Source organism: Acanthaster planci, linkage group LG05 (genome assembly GCF_054643075.1).
Source record: "Acanthaster planci isolate LZ-2023a linkage group LG05, COTS_SCS, whole genome shotgun sequence".
Lineage (NCBI taxonomy): Eukaryota > Metazoa > Echinodermata > Asteroidea > Valvatida > Acanthasteridae > Acanthaster > Acanthaster planci.
Genome location: NC_141781.1, coordinates 1,951,455 through 1,969,226, shown reverse-complemented (window position 1 = coordinate 1,969,226; position 17,772 = coordinate 1,951,455). Strand labels below are relative to the sequence as shown.

The 17,772-nt window shown below is 39.9% G+C and overlaps 2 protein-coding genes across 3 annotated transcripts in view; one reads left to right on the top strand and one right to left on the bottom strand.

The window, feature by feature from the left end:
- Positions 1 to 2,363: 2,363 nt before the first annotated feature.
- LOC110985863 (muscarinic acetylcholine receptor M4-like) lies at positions 2,364 to 3,677 on the top strand. Its single transcript, XM_022247290.2, has one exon. The coding sequence runs from the start codon at positions 2,364 to 2,366 to the stop codon at positions 3,675 to 3,677; it is 1,314 nt and encodes a 437-aa protein (XP_022102982.2).
- Positions 3,678 to 4,522: 845 nt separating this feature from the next.
- The window catches only part of LOC110985862 (semaphorin-2A-like), a 26,345-nt gene continuing 13,095 nt past the window's right edge, over positions 4,523 to 17,772 (bottom strand). The window contains exons 8-18 of one of the 2 annotated variants that reach the window (XM_087137206.1): positions 16,118 to 16,251; positions 15,898 to 16,015; positions 15,180 to 15,228; positions 11,878 to 12,028; positions 10,741 to 10,954; positions 10,430 to 10,518; positions 9,412 to 9,593; positions 8,774 to 8,811; positions 7,714 to 7,767; positions 7,229 to 7,329; positions 4,523 to 6,542 (exon numbers count right to left, since the gene is read on the bottom strand). In XM_087137206.1, the coding sequence (XP_086993332.1) occupies positions 6,501 to 6,542; positions 7,229 to 7,329; positions 7,714 to 7,767; positions 8,774 to 8,811; positions 9,412 to 9,593; positions 10,430 to 10,518; positions 10,741 to 10,954; positions 11,878 to 12,028; positions 15,180 to 15,228; positions 15,898 to 16,015; positions 16,118 to 16,251 (1,172 nt within the window). In that variant the 3' untranslated portion in view covers positions 4,523 to 6,500. Of the gene's footprint in view, positions 6,543 to 7,228; positions 7,330 to 7,713; positions 8,044 to 8,773; positions 8,812 to 9,411; positions 9,594 to 10,429; positions 10,519 to 10,740; positions 10,955 to 11,877; positions 12,029 to 15,179; positions 15,229 to 15,897; positions 16,016 to 16,117; positions 16,252 to 17,772 lie in introns of both variants that reach the window. The other variant, XM_022247287.2, reaches the window with a different exon arrangement.

Genomic DNA, 17,772 nt, shown 5'->3' with positions numbered 1-17,772 from the left:
GGGTCGGCAAAAATTGTCGAACTTAAGAAAAGACTACAATGGTTTAAACGCACAACCAACAAACACACATGCAGTGATGAGATAAACGTTGATCAGTTTTATTGTCTCTTTCAAAGTTTTTGATTTTGGGAAAGCTTCAAGCTTTACACAGGCTCCTGCGCGTTTACCAGCGCTGTGAAATTTGTGTCAGTTCCTCGATAGAAAGTGGGACCCAAGCTCTGGCACTGAAGTCTTGTAAACTTCCATTGCTCCTGATCAGATATGCGAGTCCTACATTCTTGTATTATGATATTGTTCATTAAAAAATTAAATATTTTGAAATGACCATGGAGGAACACGAATGCACGCGAGTTAATCCAGAGATCGGGAACACTTTGCAGCCAAGGATCGGATCCACAAACATAAAACTACAGAAAGTAGTACAAGCATTGTTCAAAGCATGCAAACCCTGATGGAAATGCCAACGGCGATCGAATGGCTCTCATCACAAAACTGTGTGACTCGCTGGACCTAATGTGCTACAAAAGACACGAGCTAAGAAGTCGCTGAGAATTCATTAAGCCTGACCTGAATCACCAGTTTGCCAGCTTTTGTGGACAAAGACACAGACGCAGACGCAGAAAACAGTACAGACGCCCATAACTCGTCTGCTGTTCGGTGATAACCTCCCTCAACAATGCAAAGACATTCAATAGACGAATACCTAGTCTAGGTCAAAAATTTGGCAAGCGGGCACTAATCCAAAGCAAAGTCACTGAAAACAGCACTACAGACTGGGATGTAAAATCACCCCACCCATCAGGTCAGATTCGACAGGGTTATTTAAACTACTCGCGCCCGTGAACGTGGCAGAGAAAGAAACAGACGGATGGGCGACGGTCAGCTGTGACCAAGTAAACCCTAGCAACCTCAGGGTGAGTGAGCACCAATGTGATTTTTTATCGCTCAAAATTCAGTGGCAGATATGCCAATGCCTGTGGCACGTAGACTCGGTAACTTTGTCGCCAAATGGCGTGAAATTACGTTGGACCAATGGGGTCTGGACGCTGTCCAACACCACCACATGGAATTTGCCACCCTCCCAGCGCAAGCGCATTTGCCAAAAGAAATATGCTTTTCGGAGCATGAATTTATGCATGATTACTAATGAGGTTGCGGAAATGCTGCAAAAGGGGGCTATTGTCCAAACATCTTACAGGAAAGTGGAATACCATTCAACTACTTCGGCCAAAGGACTACATAGCATCCATTGATCTAAAAGGTGCTTACTTTTTAGTCTCAATTGCCCAAGAGCACCGCAAATGCCTGCAATTCACCTGGCAAGACAAAGTTTACGAGTTTACCTGCCTCCCTTTTGGCTTAGCTTGTGCCCCCCCCCGGGTGTTCACAAAGGTCATGAAGCCTATGATAGCGTAACTGAGACAAATGGGTCACGGATCATGTGACTACATAGATGACTCGTTACTTGTAAGGCGAACGGACAAAGAATGCGCTGACAATGTGAAAGCCAGAACTACCCTTACTGAAAGTCTTGGGTTCTTAATCAACGCTGGTACTCGATTCTGTTTGTAGTCCAAAAGGCTATAAACATCTCAAGTAAACTAGGTGCTATTTGATGCGACTTAGAATTCCCTAACTAAACGAAATGAAATGTAATTGAAGTGTAATTATAACTCTATCGATACATCACTAGCACAAAAGACTTACTTCCCCCCAGATTTCTGCCGACAAACGTAAAATTCCGATACCCTCCTGCTGCTAATTCGCTGACTGCAAACAGTTGATGTCCCATATTTCAAATTTGAGTGCCCTGAAGGCGTACGTGCCGGGGCTCCGTTATGTAGCAATGCTCTCTTTGTTATTATAATAAGATCTCTCAATCGTGACGGCAGGATACCAGTGGCAGGTGCAATCTCAACTAAGTCCTTCAACTCGCGTGACGATGTCTCGGCGGAATTATACTTCCATTACATTCCATTTCATTTCGCTTAATTAGGGATTTTTTGTCAATGTTGCTTCTCATTCCAGCGAAGATGACAGCTTGAACGTTAGAATAAATTGACAAAAACTCCGCGGAAAAATTCATTGCGCGTCACATATTTTATTTAAATAAATTGGCTGGTGTAAGAAATGAATTAGTCATTGCCTGGTATTGTTAGCCCAGTCACATTATGCTTCCTTCGTCATTTTTGTCTAATAAGTAAGCATGGAGTCAGTTGATAAACCCTAGGTAGGCGCATATCACTAGCTATAGAAGGTATGCGTCAGTTAGGCAGTAAATGAGCAAGACAGAGCGTCACATAACGAATACAGGTTGTGTAGTTGTGCAGTTGCATGTTTGACAGCCAGTGCTTATAGTAAATATGGATTTCCTTGGTAATGAATCCATCGGGATGGTGAATGACAACGACACCTGCACTGAAGAAACACCGGTGTTTTGTTTCACCAGAACGGTAGCTATTTCCATCGTACTCGGTATTGTCTCCATAGTGACAATCGTAGGTAATATTTTTATAATTGTTGCTTACATCAAAGACAGACGCATCAGCTCTACCGTGGCCAATTCATTTATACTGAGTCTGTCTGTTTGCGATTTGATAGTCGGTGCTGTCTCACTACCCTTGAACTCAATATGGATCGTCCTGGGCTACTGGCCCTTCGGGAAGATCCCCTGTCAGATATGGCTCGCTCTGGACTACACCGTAGTCCATGTTGCCGTCTTTACGATCATTTTCATTAGCCTTGATCGATACTGGCTGCTGACCAAAAAACTCGCCTATGCTACCTTCCAGACGCACAAACGCGCAGCCAGCATGATTACTGCATCATGGCTTATCAACTTCCTGTTTTACTCTGCAGTTACTTTTCTGTGGGGTCCGTTGGCAGGCGGTGATAAAATCGATTATGACAGCAATTGTGAACTTGAATCTTTGGACAGTCTGTCCTTTCAGGCTATTGAAATAGTCTCCAAGTTTTTCATTCCGTTGCTGATCATAATCTACTTTAATGCTCGAGTATACATCAAGATCAAGCGCAGATCACAGGGTATATTTCAAAAGCCTCGACAGTCTCGCAAATTGTCGTCCGGAGGCCCAAGCGCCAGCACGAGAATTTGCGAGAGGAACAACACACAAGAGCAGTCGAGAGATGAACAACTGAGAAACGTTGAGTATGACCATTGCCCATCCGAGAAAAAGCATGTATCGAGGCAAGAAGAGTGTCATACTAACACCGGGTTTGATGGGAAACTTGAAGACATAACCATCCGTCTTCAGTCATACCAAAGCCACATGCCGGCTGACACTGGATTTACCGACAATGCAGGAGGTGCAATAGCTGCCTTCAAGGAAACTAAGAAACGCGGCGGGACAACGAGGCGGAACAGTAGACCCGACCAAGTTCACAGAGGCACACGTAAAGAATTCAAGCGGCACAGGAAGGCAGCAGTGACACTGTCGGTTGTGGTAAGCGTCTTCATAGCAATGTGGTTGCCTTTCTACGTGGCGTCACTCCTTGCTGCCATATGCGAGGAATGTGTTTCTCATCTCGCCTGGATAGTAGTAAACTATCTGTTGTGGTGTAACTCGACTATCAATCCGTTTGTGTATGCGCTTCTCGTGGTGCAATTCCGCCAGAATTTTGTACGCTGTTTGGGACTGAGATCACGCAAGAAATGATCATAGATAACGGTTGTGTTGGCATTGCGAACTGTAAGTGAAAATCTGTCACTATAAATCTTAATCGAAATCTCTGAAAAATCAAAAATTCTTGTTCCACCAGTTCTACAAAGACTTACAAACATTGAATTTAGTACTCTTTAGATATCAAGGAAAATAAGCACTTTTGAAGATTGGAAAGCTTCAAATGTTCCTCAGCTGTACAAGTTTGATAAGGGACCGTTTAGATAACTAGTGGTTGATTCGGGAGAGATGTATTGGCCAGGTTTTGAGTGAACGGCGTCAGTATATCGATGACTTTTCGTGGTCGTAACGTCTTTACACTACGCAGTGCGCACTCACGTTGGTTTAGCAAACCGCAGTAGATGTGGAACGTTTTATCGGTGCAGATAACAACAGCATTGGACTTAAGTGAAAAATGGACAGCGAAAACCCAGCATGCTCGCCAATTGTCCAAAGTGAAATATATTAACCATTTGTTCCACAGTTTATGAACTTGCCATACATTTGAAATTAGAATTGATTTGTGTTTTGGGGAGTTTGGGGCATCTATTTTGACTGAAAATGGAAGATGTAATTTATGTGAGGTCAAACGTAATGGCGAGCAATCAACGAGCCCCTTACACACAAATAGACTGAATAGTCCAACGCACCAAAAGTAGTGGAACTTTCTTAACGTGCAAGAACAAATCCCGTGTAACATCTGTCCTTCCAGCTACAAGATAATAGAATCGAATAATGTGTGAAGTGGAGTTATACAGTGGTAAGGGAAGGTAGGCTACTGGCAACTTAAGCATACTCTTGATTTTAACCATTTTCAGTAATCCAGGAAAAGAATAAAACTATTCTTATTACATGACCAAACCACTTGTTTGTTTATTGTAAACAGGTGAAATTAATTACGATAATAAAACATATAGATATTAACTCATTGAAATTAATCCAAAAGTGGACCAATAGCCCCACATCTGGGACAAGTGGACCACTTCATAAAACCTTTAAACCTGCCACCAAAAGAGTAAAAAAAATGAATATTGGAATGAGTAAATTGATCATAAAACACTAAAATTGGCATTTGTAATTATCTCAGAAGCACCAGAGTTCAAATTAAAATAATAAGTAGAAAATTCTTGTGCCTTTCCTGCAGTCATATACTTTCTGGTCTTTGGAATGTTAAGCTACGTATTGAGTTTTTGATTTGGGCATTTTTATTATCCTAAATCATGATTTGAAGTTTATTTTTCAAGTTTACTTGTATTTTGCACATGGGCCTCAAACAATTATTCAGCTTAATCTCTGAAAAAATACAGTTGTTTAATCACAACTGGTCAGTTCAAAAGCTTTTAATTTAATTTGGTCTAAGAGTGGACCAGTTGCCATGATGACCCACTTGTCCCACCCTCCCCTACTGAGCAAAAAATATCAAATTCATATTTTTGAATTTTTTTTATTTAATGATATCCCCTTTCATTGCTGTAAATAATTTAAAATGATAAAAAATTAAAGATTAAGCGGGTTTTTCAAAGAAAACATAAAATGGGAGAATTTAGTTTATCCATATTCGTCACATATTACTTAAATTATGTCTCGGCAATTTGTGTTACCTTGTACAATACAATGCATTTTTGTGTTTTAGTAACATGGGTGATAGATTAAGTATACTGCTATCTAGATAAAAGGATGTACACATCAGTCGTCAGTCAGTAGTCTTTAAGTGATTTTTCAAACATTCATATTCCTGAATGCCTTTCTTAATCAAATAAACAAAATTAACTCTTTACTTATTCACACTAGTAACACTAGGCCTATTGGTAAACGTGACTCTACTCAAGTGCATCCTAATTTTTTTCAATTAAATGGACAAAAATTGAACAAAAACCGATAGCTATTTGGTTAACGTTTTGATTATGTCAAGTTAGTTTTCGCTATTATTTATTTCATAAAAAAATAGAAAATATTTGTTAAACCGTAGAAAATCTCAACGGATCTTTATTCAAACTTTAATTCCAAAATTCGTTTAAATCTAATACTTCTCTGACCCTCAACTTAAGATATACGGAAAATCTTTGTCAACGATTCAAAGTTATTAAATAGGAGGGGGCGTTCTTAGGCTTGCCACGCGCGCATTTTAGAAGTCACAGAACCGATGGGGCCCGAGCTGGACCAAGAGAAGGCGCAATTTTAGTAGTAACAAGGTGGAAACTGCACTTCGCAGGTCTACGAACGTCTATAGAATGCATGCCTTTTGCGATCACGTCTCTGCCGACCTAAAGAACACTTCCGACCAAAATGGCTCTTATCAACCGATACGGGCTCCTCTGCTCAAGGTGGCTTGGTCGAGGAGGCATGTAACGTGCAAGTGTCACCTATCAATGAGTGTTAATTTGCTCATCCAGCTGCAGTAATGGCTTCTTACTCTAGCTTCTAAATTGATACAGTACAGGCGATATGCGTAGTAACGCTCTTGCCTGTGGGTTTGTGCGCCTATAGCTGACCTAACAACAGCCTCCGTCTCATCTACCTTACCTTGACTACCAAGCTATACCGAGAATTTTAACATCTTAAAGACACATCGTCCTCTGAGACATGCGCAATGAGGTTATGAAGCAAATCAATTTTAAACCCCTCCACGAATAAATGCTTTAACTAAGGGAAGGACTTACCTTACATGATCGATGGTAACTACAAATAGTTGCAGATACTAATTTACAAGCTAAACTACAACACTTCAAACATCTTATTTAATAGATAAGCACGAAACCTTGACTCAGCAATCATTAAAATGCATTTCTGAGGAATGTAGAAATCACACATCGCGCTGGATCACGGATGACGTTTGCAAGTCTGCAGATTACAGGAAGAGGCCTACAAAATATAATGCATAGAATAAATAGGAGTAAAGATCTACAACTTGATTAATTTTTCCTTCAAGTTCTTTAGTCGGTTTCAGAACGTTATTGTCAGACAATAATAATTAGGCAGTCAAACATTGGCATTTTGATTGGAAAGATAGGAAGCCATGGACCAATATGTTGAACTTCAGAGGCACTTTACAAAATCTGTTATTGAAAATATGTAAGTCTGGGTAATCATCAAAATTCTCTTCAAATTTCTCCTCTCTCAGGGAAAGATTTAAATACCAATGTAGAATGCCAACTGGACATTTATTTCCGTTTCTTGAGGAAGAAAGGGAAAACTATTTGCAGATTTTTAAATTTCTATAATTTTAAGTAAATCACCAACTGATGCAATTACATCATGTGCAGTAAATTTCAACAATATGGAGCGCAGGAATAACTATTACCCCGTGGGAGTTCTTTGGAAAAAGATGAGTGTTTAATGATCGGCTGGAAATGACTTTTGCATATATTAAACAGAATGTAGCCATAAATACAAACTAAAGTCATCCACAACACGTGTAATCACAGGCAGTCCAAGATCATAAATTAATATCTTCAAGACAACCCCTCAAACTAAAAATAAACCCTAGACATAAAGACCAAAAGCAAGCGCATTGTACGAAAGGATTTCATTTCAGCTGAAGATCATACCACTTCCCCGATCCAGTTGTTGAGGTCGAATTTATACTGCGAAATGTCCCAGTCAAACCTCGACAATTCGTCCAGACTCTCTGGGGACAAGAGTTCTCGCGCTGTTGAAAAAGATGTAAAACTTCATTATTTAGTGTACTTTGAGTGTAATGGTGCATCGGAAAAACCTAAATGTGGTGCCTTTGTTCCTATCCAAAACACAAGCTAGAGGTAGATGTCAAATTGGTTGTGAAGGGTTTATGGTGTCGACGTCTGCTATTTTGATAATAATTTTCGTGATATTTCACAGGCAGAATAAGTGTGCATAAGTGAAGCCATGATTTTAGAAAGAAAATTGACTTCTCTTGTCAGGTCAAATACTTGACACTCTTGAGACTAGAGGCAGTGTTAGGCTATAACACTCCGTCAAAATTATTCCAAAGTCATTTTCCTTTGCACACGCGTCCTTCATACACAAGAAACACCCAGAAATAAATCAGACTTACAGGAGTCATCCACGGTGATTGTGAAATTGATTGTCTTCGACTCGCCGGATTTCACTGCAAGGACCACAGAACAAGAACAGTTCGCATTTTCCGTGGACGATCCATTGATGTGTAAGACCAGAAACTCCCTGCCCGAACCTTCAGATCTGCTCTCGGTGTAAGGCAAATTGGCGCACGGAGGGCAACGAATTTCATTGTCCACGATAATAAGGTTGTCATTCTCCGCGGCTTCAGCCATTACATACAGGTTCAGGGGGTGGTTGGGGACATTCAAGCGTCGAACGTGACTGGCCTGCCCACTTGGACAATTGTGGATGATGATTTTGTTGTCTCATAGAACAAGAAACGTACAAATGTGGTTTGTTATCGAAATGATTCGTTGCATAGAAGTTGATCAGGGTATGCACGTATCTGTGCTTCAGGGAAAGTTCGAATTCATTAGAAAACAAATGGTAAACTTTCTGAGGAAATCATCATTTATAGTCGTAATTGTCATTATCATGGTGCTGATTCAAAAGGAAGCTCACCATAGGGGAAACTTTTGCTTATTAGTTGACTTATCTATGCAAGCCATTCTGCTGACCTTTACCAGCCGTCCTTCAAATGCCGGATATCCTAAAAGCCTTTACTTGCCATCCTGCCATCTTGCCCTTCCTTCAAGCCTTAGCCAGCCAAACTCCAAGCTTTTCAAGGCAGTCTTTCCAACCTCTGCCCATAATCTTTGTGGTCTATCGAAGCTGGTCCTAAGTGCCCTACGCTGACCACCCATCCATTGAGCAACATTAAGCAATCTTGCAAACCTTTCAGAACCGGCCTGCCACTCGACGTTTTTCCATGCTTCCTTCCACCTAACATCCACTATACCCTGTAAGCCTTTGCCAACCAGTCTGCCTGCTTCCTCTGCAGACCCTACTTCTAGACTTTGACCGTCGTTTTATCAACTTCTCTGTCGAACCTGTCAGCCTTCAGGGGATGTTACCTTGGTTTGAAAGCATCCCACATAATTATTCAATTTGGCTCAAAAGCTATGCCCTGTCTGGAAAAGAGCAAACATACTCACCAGGGCACGGGGGGCAGGTATTTTCCGAACCCTGCAATCTGCAAGGAAAATAAAGCACAAGTTCAACGTTTGTTTCAATTCTGGAATTCCTCTTTTGTGAGGTTTGACATTATGAAAATACATGAGTTGAAAAGATTATAACCTGCTCTTTTACATGACGTAGTGCTTGAGTTTGTGAAAACTACTTTTACACCTGCCATACCGATATTTTTTCGAGGATCCATTACATCATGAGAACTCTTGTAAATAAACTTCTCCGAAAGTAACCGCCCAAGTGTGAATATTCATATAAAAAATTCCAGATTTTTGAAATCTTCTTCGCCGGTTTCATTGCTCATGAATTATGCATTTTGCTTGACCTGGCTGCAAATGCCGGGCATGTGCACAACCGTACTTTGCTTTTTACAACGTCCGAAACAGCCGTGACGTACTTTGTGGACGACCCCTTATGGGTGAGAACCATCGCGTGAATTAACATTCCTTTCGTTTGCTTTACGTGCCCTGGCTGAAATGACGTCACGCTTCATTACTTTTTACTAATGTGCACTCGGGGAGCGTGGGACACCCTGTTCCCCCACAAGGCCCATAAGTTCCCCCTCCCTCACAAACTTCACCTCAATTACTCCACTGGAACTCACCCTTTCCTCAAATGCAAACAACTTCCATTCTTCCAGCAGCAGTACGGATCTCCAACACAGCTTCCGCAGGTTGTATAGTCACTGCAATGTTGGAATGGAACTTTGTAAACACCTCGGTCGGTTCCAACGAACATGGCTTGATCAGCATCACTCTTCAGCATGGTCAAGACAGCGGTATGATTCTGTGAAATATTGTGACAGGAAAACTTATCATTATTATATCTGTTCTTAACCCAGGGTTACCCATTCACCCGAAAGTGGTCCTTCATGCATGGGGCACTGAGAGCATCGTATAAACACATTGGTAAAACAAATAACAGGAAATGAAAATGATGTAGTTCAAAAAGTCAAAGAAAATTAAAAAAAAAAGATGTATACGAAATGTACGGCAAAGTCAGTGTATAAAATCAAACAATGGAAACAGTATAAAAACATAAATTTAATTTAAATTCAGAAATATAGAAAAAAATAAAACAAAATCATTGAAATCCAATGACATGTATAGGCTTGCCAAATGTGTTTTTTCACAATCTCTTGAAAAGTGAAAGTGATGATGCAGACTTATTAGATTGATCCATGTTATTCCATACTGTCATGCCACTGAACCGTGGGCTATGTTTAAAGCACTCAATCTTATAATAGGGAACAACAAGTGAGTTGTTTGAGCTAGGGAAGTCTGGTGTAGTAACCATGGACTTGATTGGTTATACGCCTAGTTAAATTGAGGGTTGAACAAGGTAATGGGGTGCCAAGTCACGAGTGCTTTTATACATTAATACTGCCCTGTTGTATTTAAAGCGTTTAATGTGAACAACTTCAGTAATTTAACTCATGTATAGTTGGAGGTGTTTGGAAAATTGATCGTCTTTTGTGAAAGTAAGCTGGTAACTGGTTGGAAATGAGAATTGCTTACACCTGATAACTGAACAGGTTGAGGCGATGTTCGGGTTTAAACAATACATTATGGGAACCGCATCATCAGCATTTAATTCTACCAGAAGATAATCCAAAGGCTTACTAGTCCTCTTGTGTTTAAGCTAAGCTCCTCCGCGACTTTGGCTTCTGATCGGTCCTCGCTCAAATAAGTCTTTAGCACTGTTCCGGCCTCTGTCAAAAATCATCAAAGACAACAATGAAGATTTGATTAGGCGCATACTCCAAAGCGGGTCATCCTTATGACAACTTCACCCAGAAGCTAAAAGCTAAAAACTATTTTCATTAGCTGGCTCATTCTGTTATGGACAGAACAACGCGGAGTGATCAATTATAATTTCAATTAATTAGAACCTCTCAATTTTATTTTAAATTAAGGGACTCGCATGTCCTCACCTGTACCGATGAACATGACATCAATATCGTTAATGACGTTTTCATCCACAACGATCTGTGTGAAACGTTCTCCATCTATCATGAGCAGAGGGTTGCTTCTAGCGCCACCTGGGCTCTCATAGTGAAGCTTGTTGGCAGCTGTATCAAACATAAGCTGCGCCCTACCAAGTATGGCTGAGTACTGGGCATCGGCATAACTGGTAGTATTTGGACACTGAATAACGGTTAAAAATGAATAGGTGTTATAAAAATTGGGACATTCACAATGGCGTATCCAGCGGGGAAGGGGGCAACCTATTTATAAAGAATAGGTTAGTAGGAAAGAAAACACCTAACAGCAAGGATGTCGGGAACACAAGTTGGACTTTTGATTTTTTTTCCCCCAACATCATATTAAATGAGCCAAATGCCGCATTCGCTTTTGAATCCCCAACACCAAAAGCTGGATACGCTGTCGAACATTCAAAAAACTATCACTTAATCCCAATTAATTTTTCTGAAGAAACCATGTTACAACTCAACTCTGCCATCTATGTATTATGTAAAACGGCAGAAAAAGGCGTCTATTCAGCCGAAGTATTAAGAACTGAAATGGACACAGTGATTGGTCACTGCGTGTCATGAGATCAGATATTTTCGTTGTTATCTATTATGTAAACGTTTTTATTATAATAGTGTTCCAGCTAGTATTCGTTTTGGAATAAGCCATCTTTGTGTAATTTCTTTTAATTTGATTACCTACTTTATTTTCTTTTTAATAATAATATTCTACGTGTCTTAATGTTTAGCAGGGCACCAAAGTCATTTCTATGGAACGAATGTATAAAAAGCGATAAACCAAATTTTATATAATCTTGTTGAAGTGATAAACAAAAATGTGATAAAAGAATATGGTAGGGAATAATACTCTCGCTTTACAATGTACATTGGACGTTGTGAAGAGAAAGCGCGGGAAAAGGATATACAAAATCACCAATTTATTGAAATGCCTTAGAATTGACATCTTCCCCCGAAAAAAATGACGACTGACGCCCTTGGCAGTATCCACCCCTGCTTTATTTTGATGTACTCCCTAATTACTCAGGCTTCTTAAATATTGAACAAAATGTAATAAAGAATCATGTATTTGAGGTCAACCTGTGCTGGTCTTGGAGTCACAGGTTCTGTGTCTACCTCCCTCCAGAGTTCGCCATCACTAAACTGCGCCCTGAATTTACTCGTACTGAGAAACAGAGCCTCGATTTCATCCAACCGGTAGGCACAGACTGCGGAACCTGCCACTCCGGGCCTGTGATTATGTCAAAAAATTGAACAAGAAAAGACAAATGAAAATTACAAATAAAATGTCGAGCGAGTAATACATTGGCCTGAAGATATTACCTTGTCTGCCTTTTGAATATCACTATAGGGTTTTTAAGGCTCAGTTTGTATGCATCGATGCATGTTTTCGTCGACGACAGACGGATAATACTGTGGCAAAACAGGGTAGTTGTAGGGACTCGTTATACACGTCTGTTCAGTCCCCATCGGATTCGTAAGTGTGACGTCACTTCAGTTTAAACCACGCCCACTGCACATTCACTGCACATAGAGTTACATGCATTGATCACCGTTTACATGGAACCATGGAACCGGAAATTAACACGCAACTTCAGCGATTGTCTAATGGGAGCTTGCAAATCGTGGCGCGTTCGCCTTTGTGACGAACCGGATAGACTGTGCGTGAGTTTAGTTGTGTATTCGCGCATGCGCATCAGTGACATATTGCCGTCGGCCTGAAAATAATTTGAGCAGAGGACACTTATCAGTGGTGACCCATTTGAGGGATTTGTACTGCCATTTCCCATGAAGACCTCGTGTGTGAGTAACTTGCCAAGAATCTATCAAATGGTAATATTTAAAAGCTTCTGGTAAGAACGATCTTCGGAAAAGTCAAAGAAGTGGAAAATAACAATTTTACGACAAGGGATAATTATGAAGAAAATATCATTTTTTACCTAATTTTTTTGCTTATTTTCACAATTTTGCCGGGTTTACCTTCTGTCATGAAGCAAGTCTGAGTAAGGAACCACAAGTTATGAAGGGGAAGGTCGTGGTCAATTAAGGAGGAAACTGGGTTCATGAGAAGGTCGTAAAAATGAAATTAGAGCATTCATGATATTATTCACCATGCACAAGTAGAGACATGTCAGGGAAAACCCGGCAAAACTGAAAAGAATTCCCTCTAAAATGTTGGCATCACTTCCAACTTCTGACTCTGTTACTTTGGAGGTACGTAATAAAGACGGGCAAAAATGTGGCAGAAAATTGATTTTTGAAGTGTGTAAGTAAGCAAAAGGGACTTTGAGTGTTTAAATTGTAATTAGTATTGAAATGAAGGGCAAACAACTTTATATGAGCTTGATGTTGATCTATTGCTTTGGAGTCCACCTGTCAGATTCAAAAGCCATTTTTAACTCTGGCGCTGTAGTGGGATTCAGTGCGCATGCGCACCAATAAGTGAAGGGAATGAACATACGCGAATTATGGTTTAGATTATTAATATAATGTGCCTAAGGTATGCACTATGCATTTGGAAGGACTTCATAAGACGGCAGCGTGCTGACCAGAGCCATAGCTCTGCGGAGTCGCGACGTCCATTGAGATTTGAGTGATATCAAGACTGACGTACAACCGCTTGGGGTTGGGGGCTTGATCTACCTCACCCTCAAGTGCGCTTGGTGTGATCGGTTAGTTACTCGTTTTTAGTTGAGGAGCTGCCAATTACTAAAGATCTCATCGAAAATTGGGGGATTGTTAACACAGTCCAGTTTATTTAAGACGTGTTGGAATATAGGGCTTGGGAACTCTTGTGAACCAGTTAATTGGGGGATTAGCGAAGCTCAGACTGGAGGGATTGCATGCCTTTGTTCCATGCTTGTTGGCGCAGGTACAGTTAATTGCAGCCCTGGTCCGAGAGCTTGCTTTCCTCGTTGAGGTTTACCGGGTCAAGTTGCCGTTAGAGTTCAGTGAGGACTACCATAATCACCTCCTTAATCAACTGACCCCTGTTATTTAATAACAGCTTGAAGTGGGTGAGGGTTACGTAAGCCACCTTGAACCCTGCAGCAGTTTGGCAACTGTGTTGCTTAAGGCAGTAAAGATTATTGTTGTATAAGTCTGCCCTGTTGTAGAAAGTCGCCTTTGCGTGCGTAATCAAGACTCATCAGTTATAAGCCTACGGTATATTATTTATATTTGAGGATTACCTGATCATTGAGTGTTACCTCGGTTATTGAGGGTTACCCTGGTTACTCTGAGGGATACCCTGGTCACTGTGACAGTTACTCTGAATTAGGTTGAGGATAACCATAGAGCTACAACCCAGCTCTAGGCCCTATGGGATAACACACTTTCTAATTAATTACGTTTGTTGTGAAGTACACTACGTAGGACTACCTACCCGTGAGGATCAGTTTGTACACAAGTGTGTGTGAGTTTCTTTTTTGCATTCAATTGGGAACCCTGAACAATAGAGGACAATAAGGTCCCCGATTGACAGAGGGTGCCCGAATGACAACTGTGTACAAAACAAATGGGTGGTCTTTTAAGTACAAACAAAAGAGGAACAATAGGGGGTCCCCAGTTGCAGGCAAATACACACTTTTGTGGGTGTGTGTGTATTATATATGTAACATATAAACATTATAACATGAAAATCACTATATTCACCGTGAGATTTCGTCCGGTCCCTTGTCACTTGTATTGGCATTTATTGTAACCTTTATTGACATTGGAATCAATTACTTAATTATAGACCAGCGGTAAACTTCCACCAAACGAACAGCCCCTAAGGCGTAGTCCACTGTTCATTAACTGGTATCCCCCCAGGCGTCAGGGTAGCTGCTCATTCTTGCGTAGGGTTAAATAAATATGTTTGTGGGGTTAGGCCAGGTCCAGTCCATCTTGGATCAAGCCGGTTCCACCACAAAAGGTTTCAGTTTTCCTGCCACAATGCTGCTTGAAACATTTAGTACACCGGCTTTTCAGAATCTCACCCATTTACAAATGAGACGCAGGCCTATGGTGCTATCGCTATATATATCAAAGCAGCTAAAACCTGCGTACAAAATTTTACAGGTAGCCTACTTTTTGCACAGTACAATAAACATATCACAAAAAGGAGATTTTTTTTATTTGCCACAACATCTTTTCGGCCATTAGTCAAGCTTGCACGCTAGCCAGACATGTCACTTGTCCAGAAGCGAGTAATCACCATTATGCTTCTGAACAAAGTAAAAACGATTAAAGGGCCACCAAGTATTAGGACCACAACGCATAGTTCATCCGTATCTTTGGCAGTGTTGAGAGGCATTCATGAATAGAAAGAAGAGTTCCAATAAATACCAAAATGAAACCGTCTAAATAGACACACATTATAAAGATTAAAAGTCACTTACGGCGTTGCAAAAGCTGCAAACACTGTGCCGTTGGAGTGATAAATATCTCCTGTCGACAAAAAAATAATAAAATAATTCTGTTATCAACAATCATGCTATTAAATTTGGACACTCAAATCAAACTGCTGGGAAAACGTAACTTGGTGTGGTTATATAGTTGAGGGCAAACTTGCTATATTCCTTTGTTTCAGAAGACATATAAGACTCATATCATGGAAATTAAATTACAGTAATTGTTACAGAGGTGGATCATAGAACCATATTTTCCAGTGGTCTGGTTTTATAAAGGATATCTTTCCTAACGTAGGCTTCCTCGAATGTGAGGCTAATTTTGAGGCATTTTGCACATTTTAAGGAGGAGCAAAATTACCAAAAGCGTCATTATGATTTTTCAAACAGACAAAAATGAGTAAATGAGCAATCTACGAAAATCACAAACAAAACAAAGAAACTAAGGGCCCTATGTACTCCCTCGGGTCCGCAAAAGGGCACTGCAATGTGATGTACGGAAACACTGGTTGTATGACGAGCAAACTTCGGGAGCACCTGGATAGCCATACTATTTAATGTTCTATTTTTGCGGAGGTGGCGTATGTTGTGTTTCTGTTGAACCTTCCCCTATTTGTAAAGGGAGATAAAGTCTAACTAACTGCTAGAACTGCATATCGAATGTGATAATTTGTAGGTTGTCATGATGGAACGGTCACGAGAGACTTACGTATTTCATTGTAGTGGTAAGGAAACGTTGTGCCTGTGGAGCATTCCAGCTGCATCTTGGCAAAGGTTACTATGTCTTTAGGTGTATAAGCCTCGAATTTTCGACCCCCTCGGTCATTCTGTTAAGAGAAAAGAGAATCATCTCACACTATATGAACTGCAAAAAACGAGAGCAAACAGGTGGACAGAATTAAGGGGAACGGTGTATCCGCCGATCCTACCTCGCATACGACTGCAACTCTTGAATGCACGGCTTTTCGTTCGACAAACTCAGCAGCAACCCCACGATAAAAGAAATAGATCCGTCCGTTGTAGCTGATTGGGTCGCCAACAAACTGTGGCTGTGGTTGATTTGCTGTTAATGAAGAATATCATAACTGATCTCAGAGTGGACAGAGATCCTGGAAGATCACACACCATTTGTAGTTATAATGTTAAAAAGCAAGCATAAAAAAATCAGCCTAATTAAAATTGAAAGCCTTTGAATTATTGACTTGAAATTTCCGAAGAAGTCTAAAGTCTGTGAAAAAATCCATCAGAAAAGCATATATTACAACTTTTGATACTTAAATTTGCACTCATGCAATAAATACTCATTAGTCAACAATTTCAGGCAATTTTTGTTTAATGAAATGTGGAGCTGGCAAGGTTTATATTCCATTTCTTGATATTTTGAGGCTCATCTTGAAAAGTAAATGTACGTGAAGAAGACTCATTATTAAGTTACGATTAAAATCAACAAACTTCCATTAATTTAATAAGATTAACTAATTAACCCGACTCTGTTTTATGAGCTATTACTGAGAATACGCAGCAGTAATACTTACTACTGCGATTTATACTTAGAGGAAGTAAAATCATGTGTTAAATGTGTGTTATATGTGTTAAAGCAATTCATTATATTCGGCTGATTATAAATCAAACTTCTATTCAAATTTCAATTCAAATTTATCAAATCTGCATAAAATTCCAACTTAATTTGTTCTGCTATAATGACAGCTATCAATATTTAGCAAAAATACTTTAACAGTATTTCTGTGGCATGACGATAATGGGTCACTAAAGAGAGTTGATGAAGTGGATAGGGAAGATACATTGGATGTTCAATACATAATTAGTAATTATTCTGAAGTTTAGACCCATTTTATCTTAACTAGATTTGGATTCCTGTGGCAGTCTGGGTAAATAAGAATTATTATTATGACAAAGCATTGATGCAGAGTATATGTAACAATGTACTTAGTATCTTTCATTTAACATTATCCCCTAACATTACGCTACGCCTTGAATAAGACACATTTCTGCAGAAACTTTGCATTAGCATCCGTAAATTCATTTTGGTTATTACCTTTATCATATTAAACGAAATCATACTACTGAAAGAAACGCAGTTTTCAAACGTTAAGGTAAGATTTTTGTAGAAAATGTTTTAGTGATTTTGTTTGTGACACTTTGTACACAACCGTATCCTTAAAGTACGTAACATGCTGATAAGCTGCTGAAACCTTTAATATTGAAATCTTCACATCATCCACTTCATCATCAACTCTCTTTAGCGACCCACTATTGTCATGGTAAGCTTGCCACACGCAACTTTTTAATTTAATTTCAAGTTTCCATTTAACTAATTACTTTTGGATTTTTTACCCCCTCACTGAGCAATGTGCATTCAGTTTTTGCTGGCATAGATTGGGTGTACACAAAGGTCACATTGTGATGTTTGATCGAAATTACTCTTAAATTTATCAACACAAACACATTACATGTGGTCCTACTTTAGTTGCCAGGATGTTATTTTGCTTGGGCTACGAAATCCCAAACATTTCAGAAGTCATTCATTCAACCTTACCAGAATGATGGGCTGGACGTAGTTGAG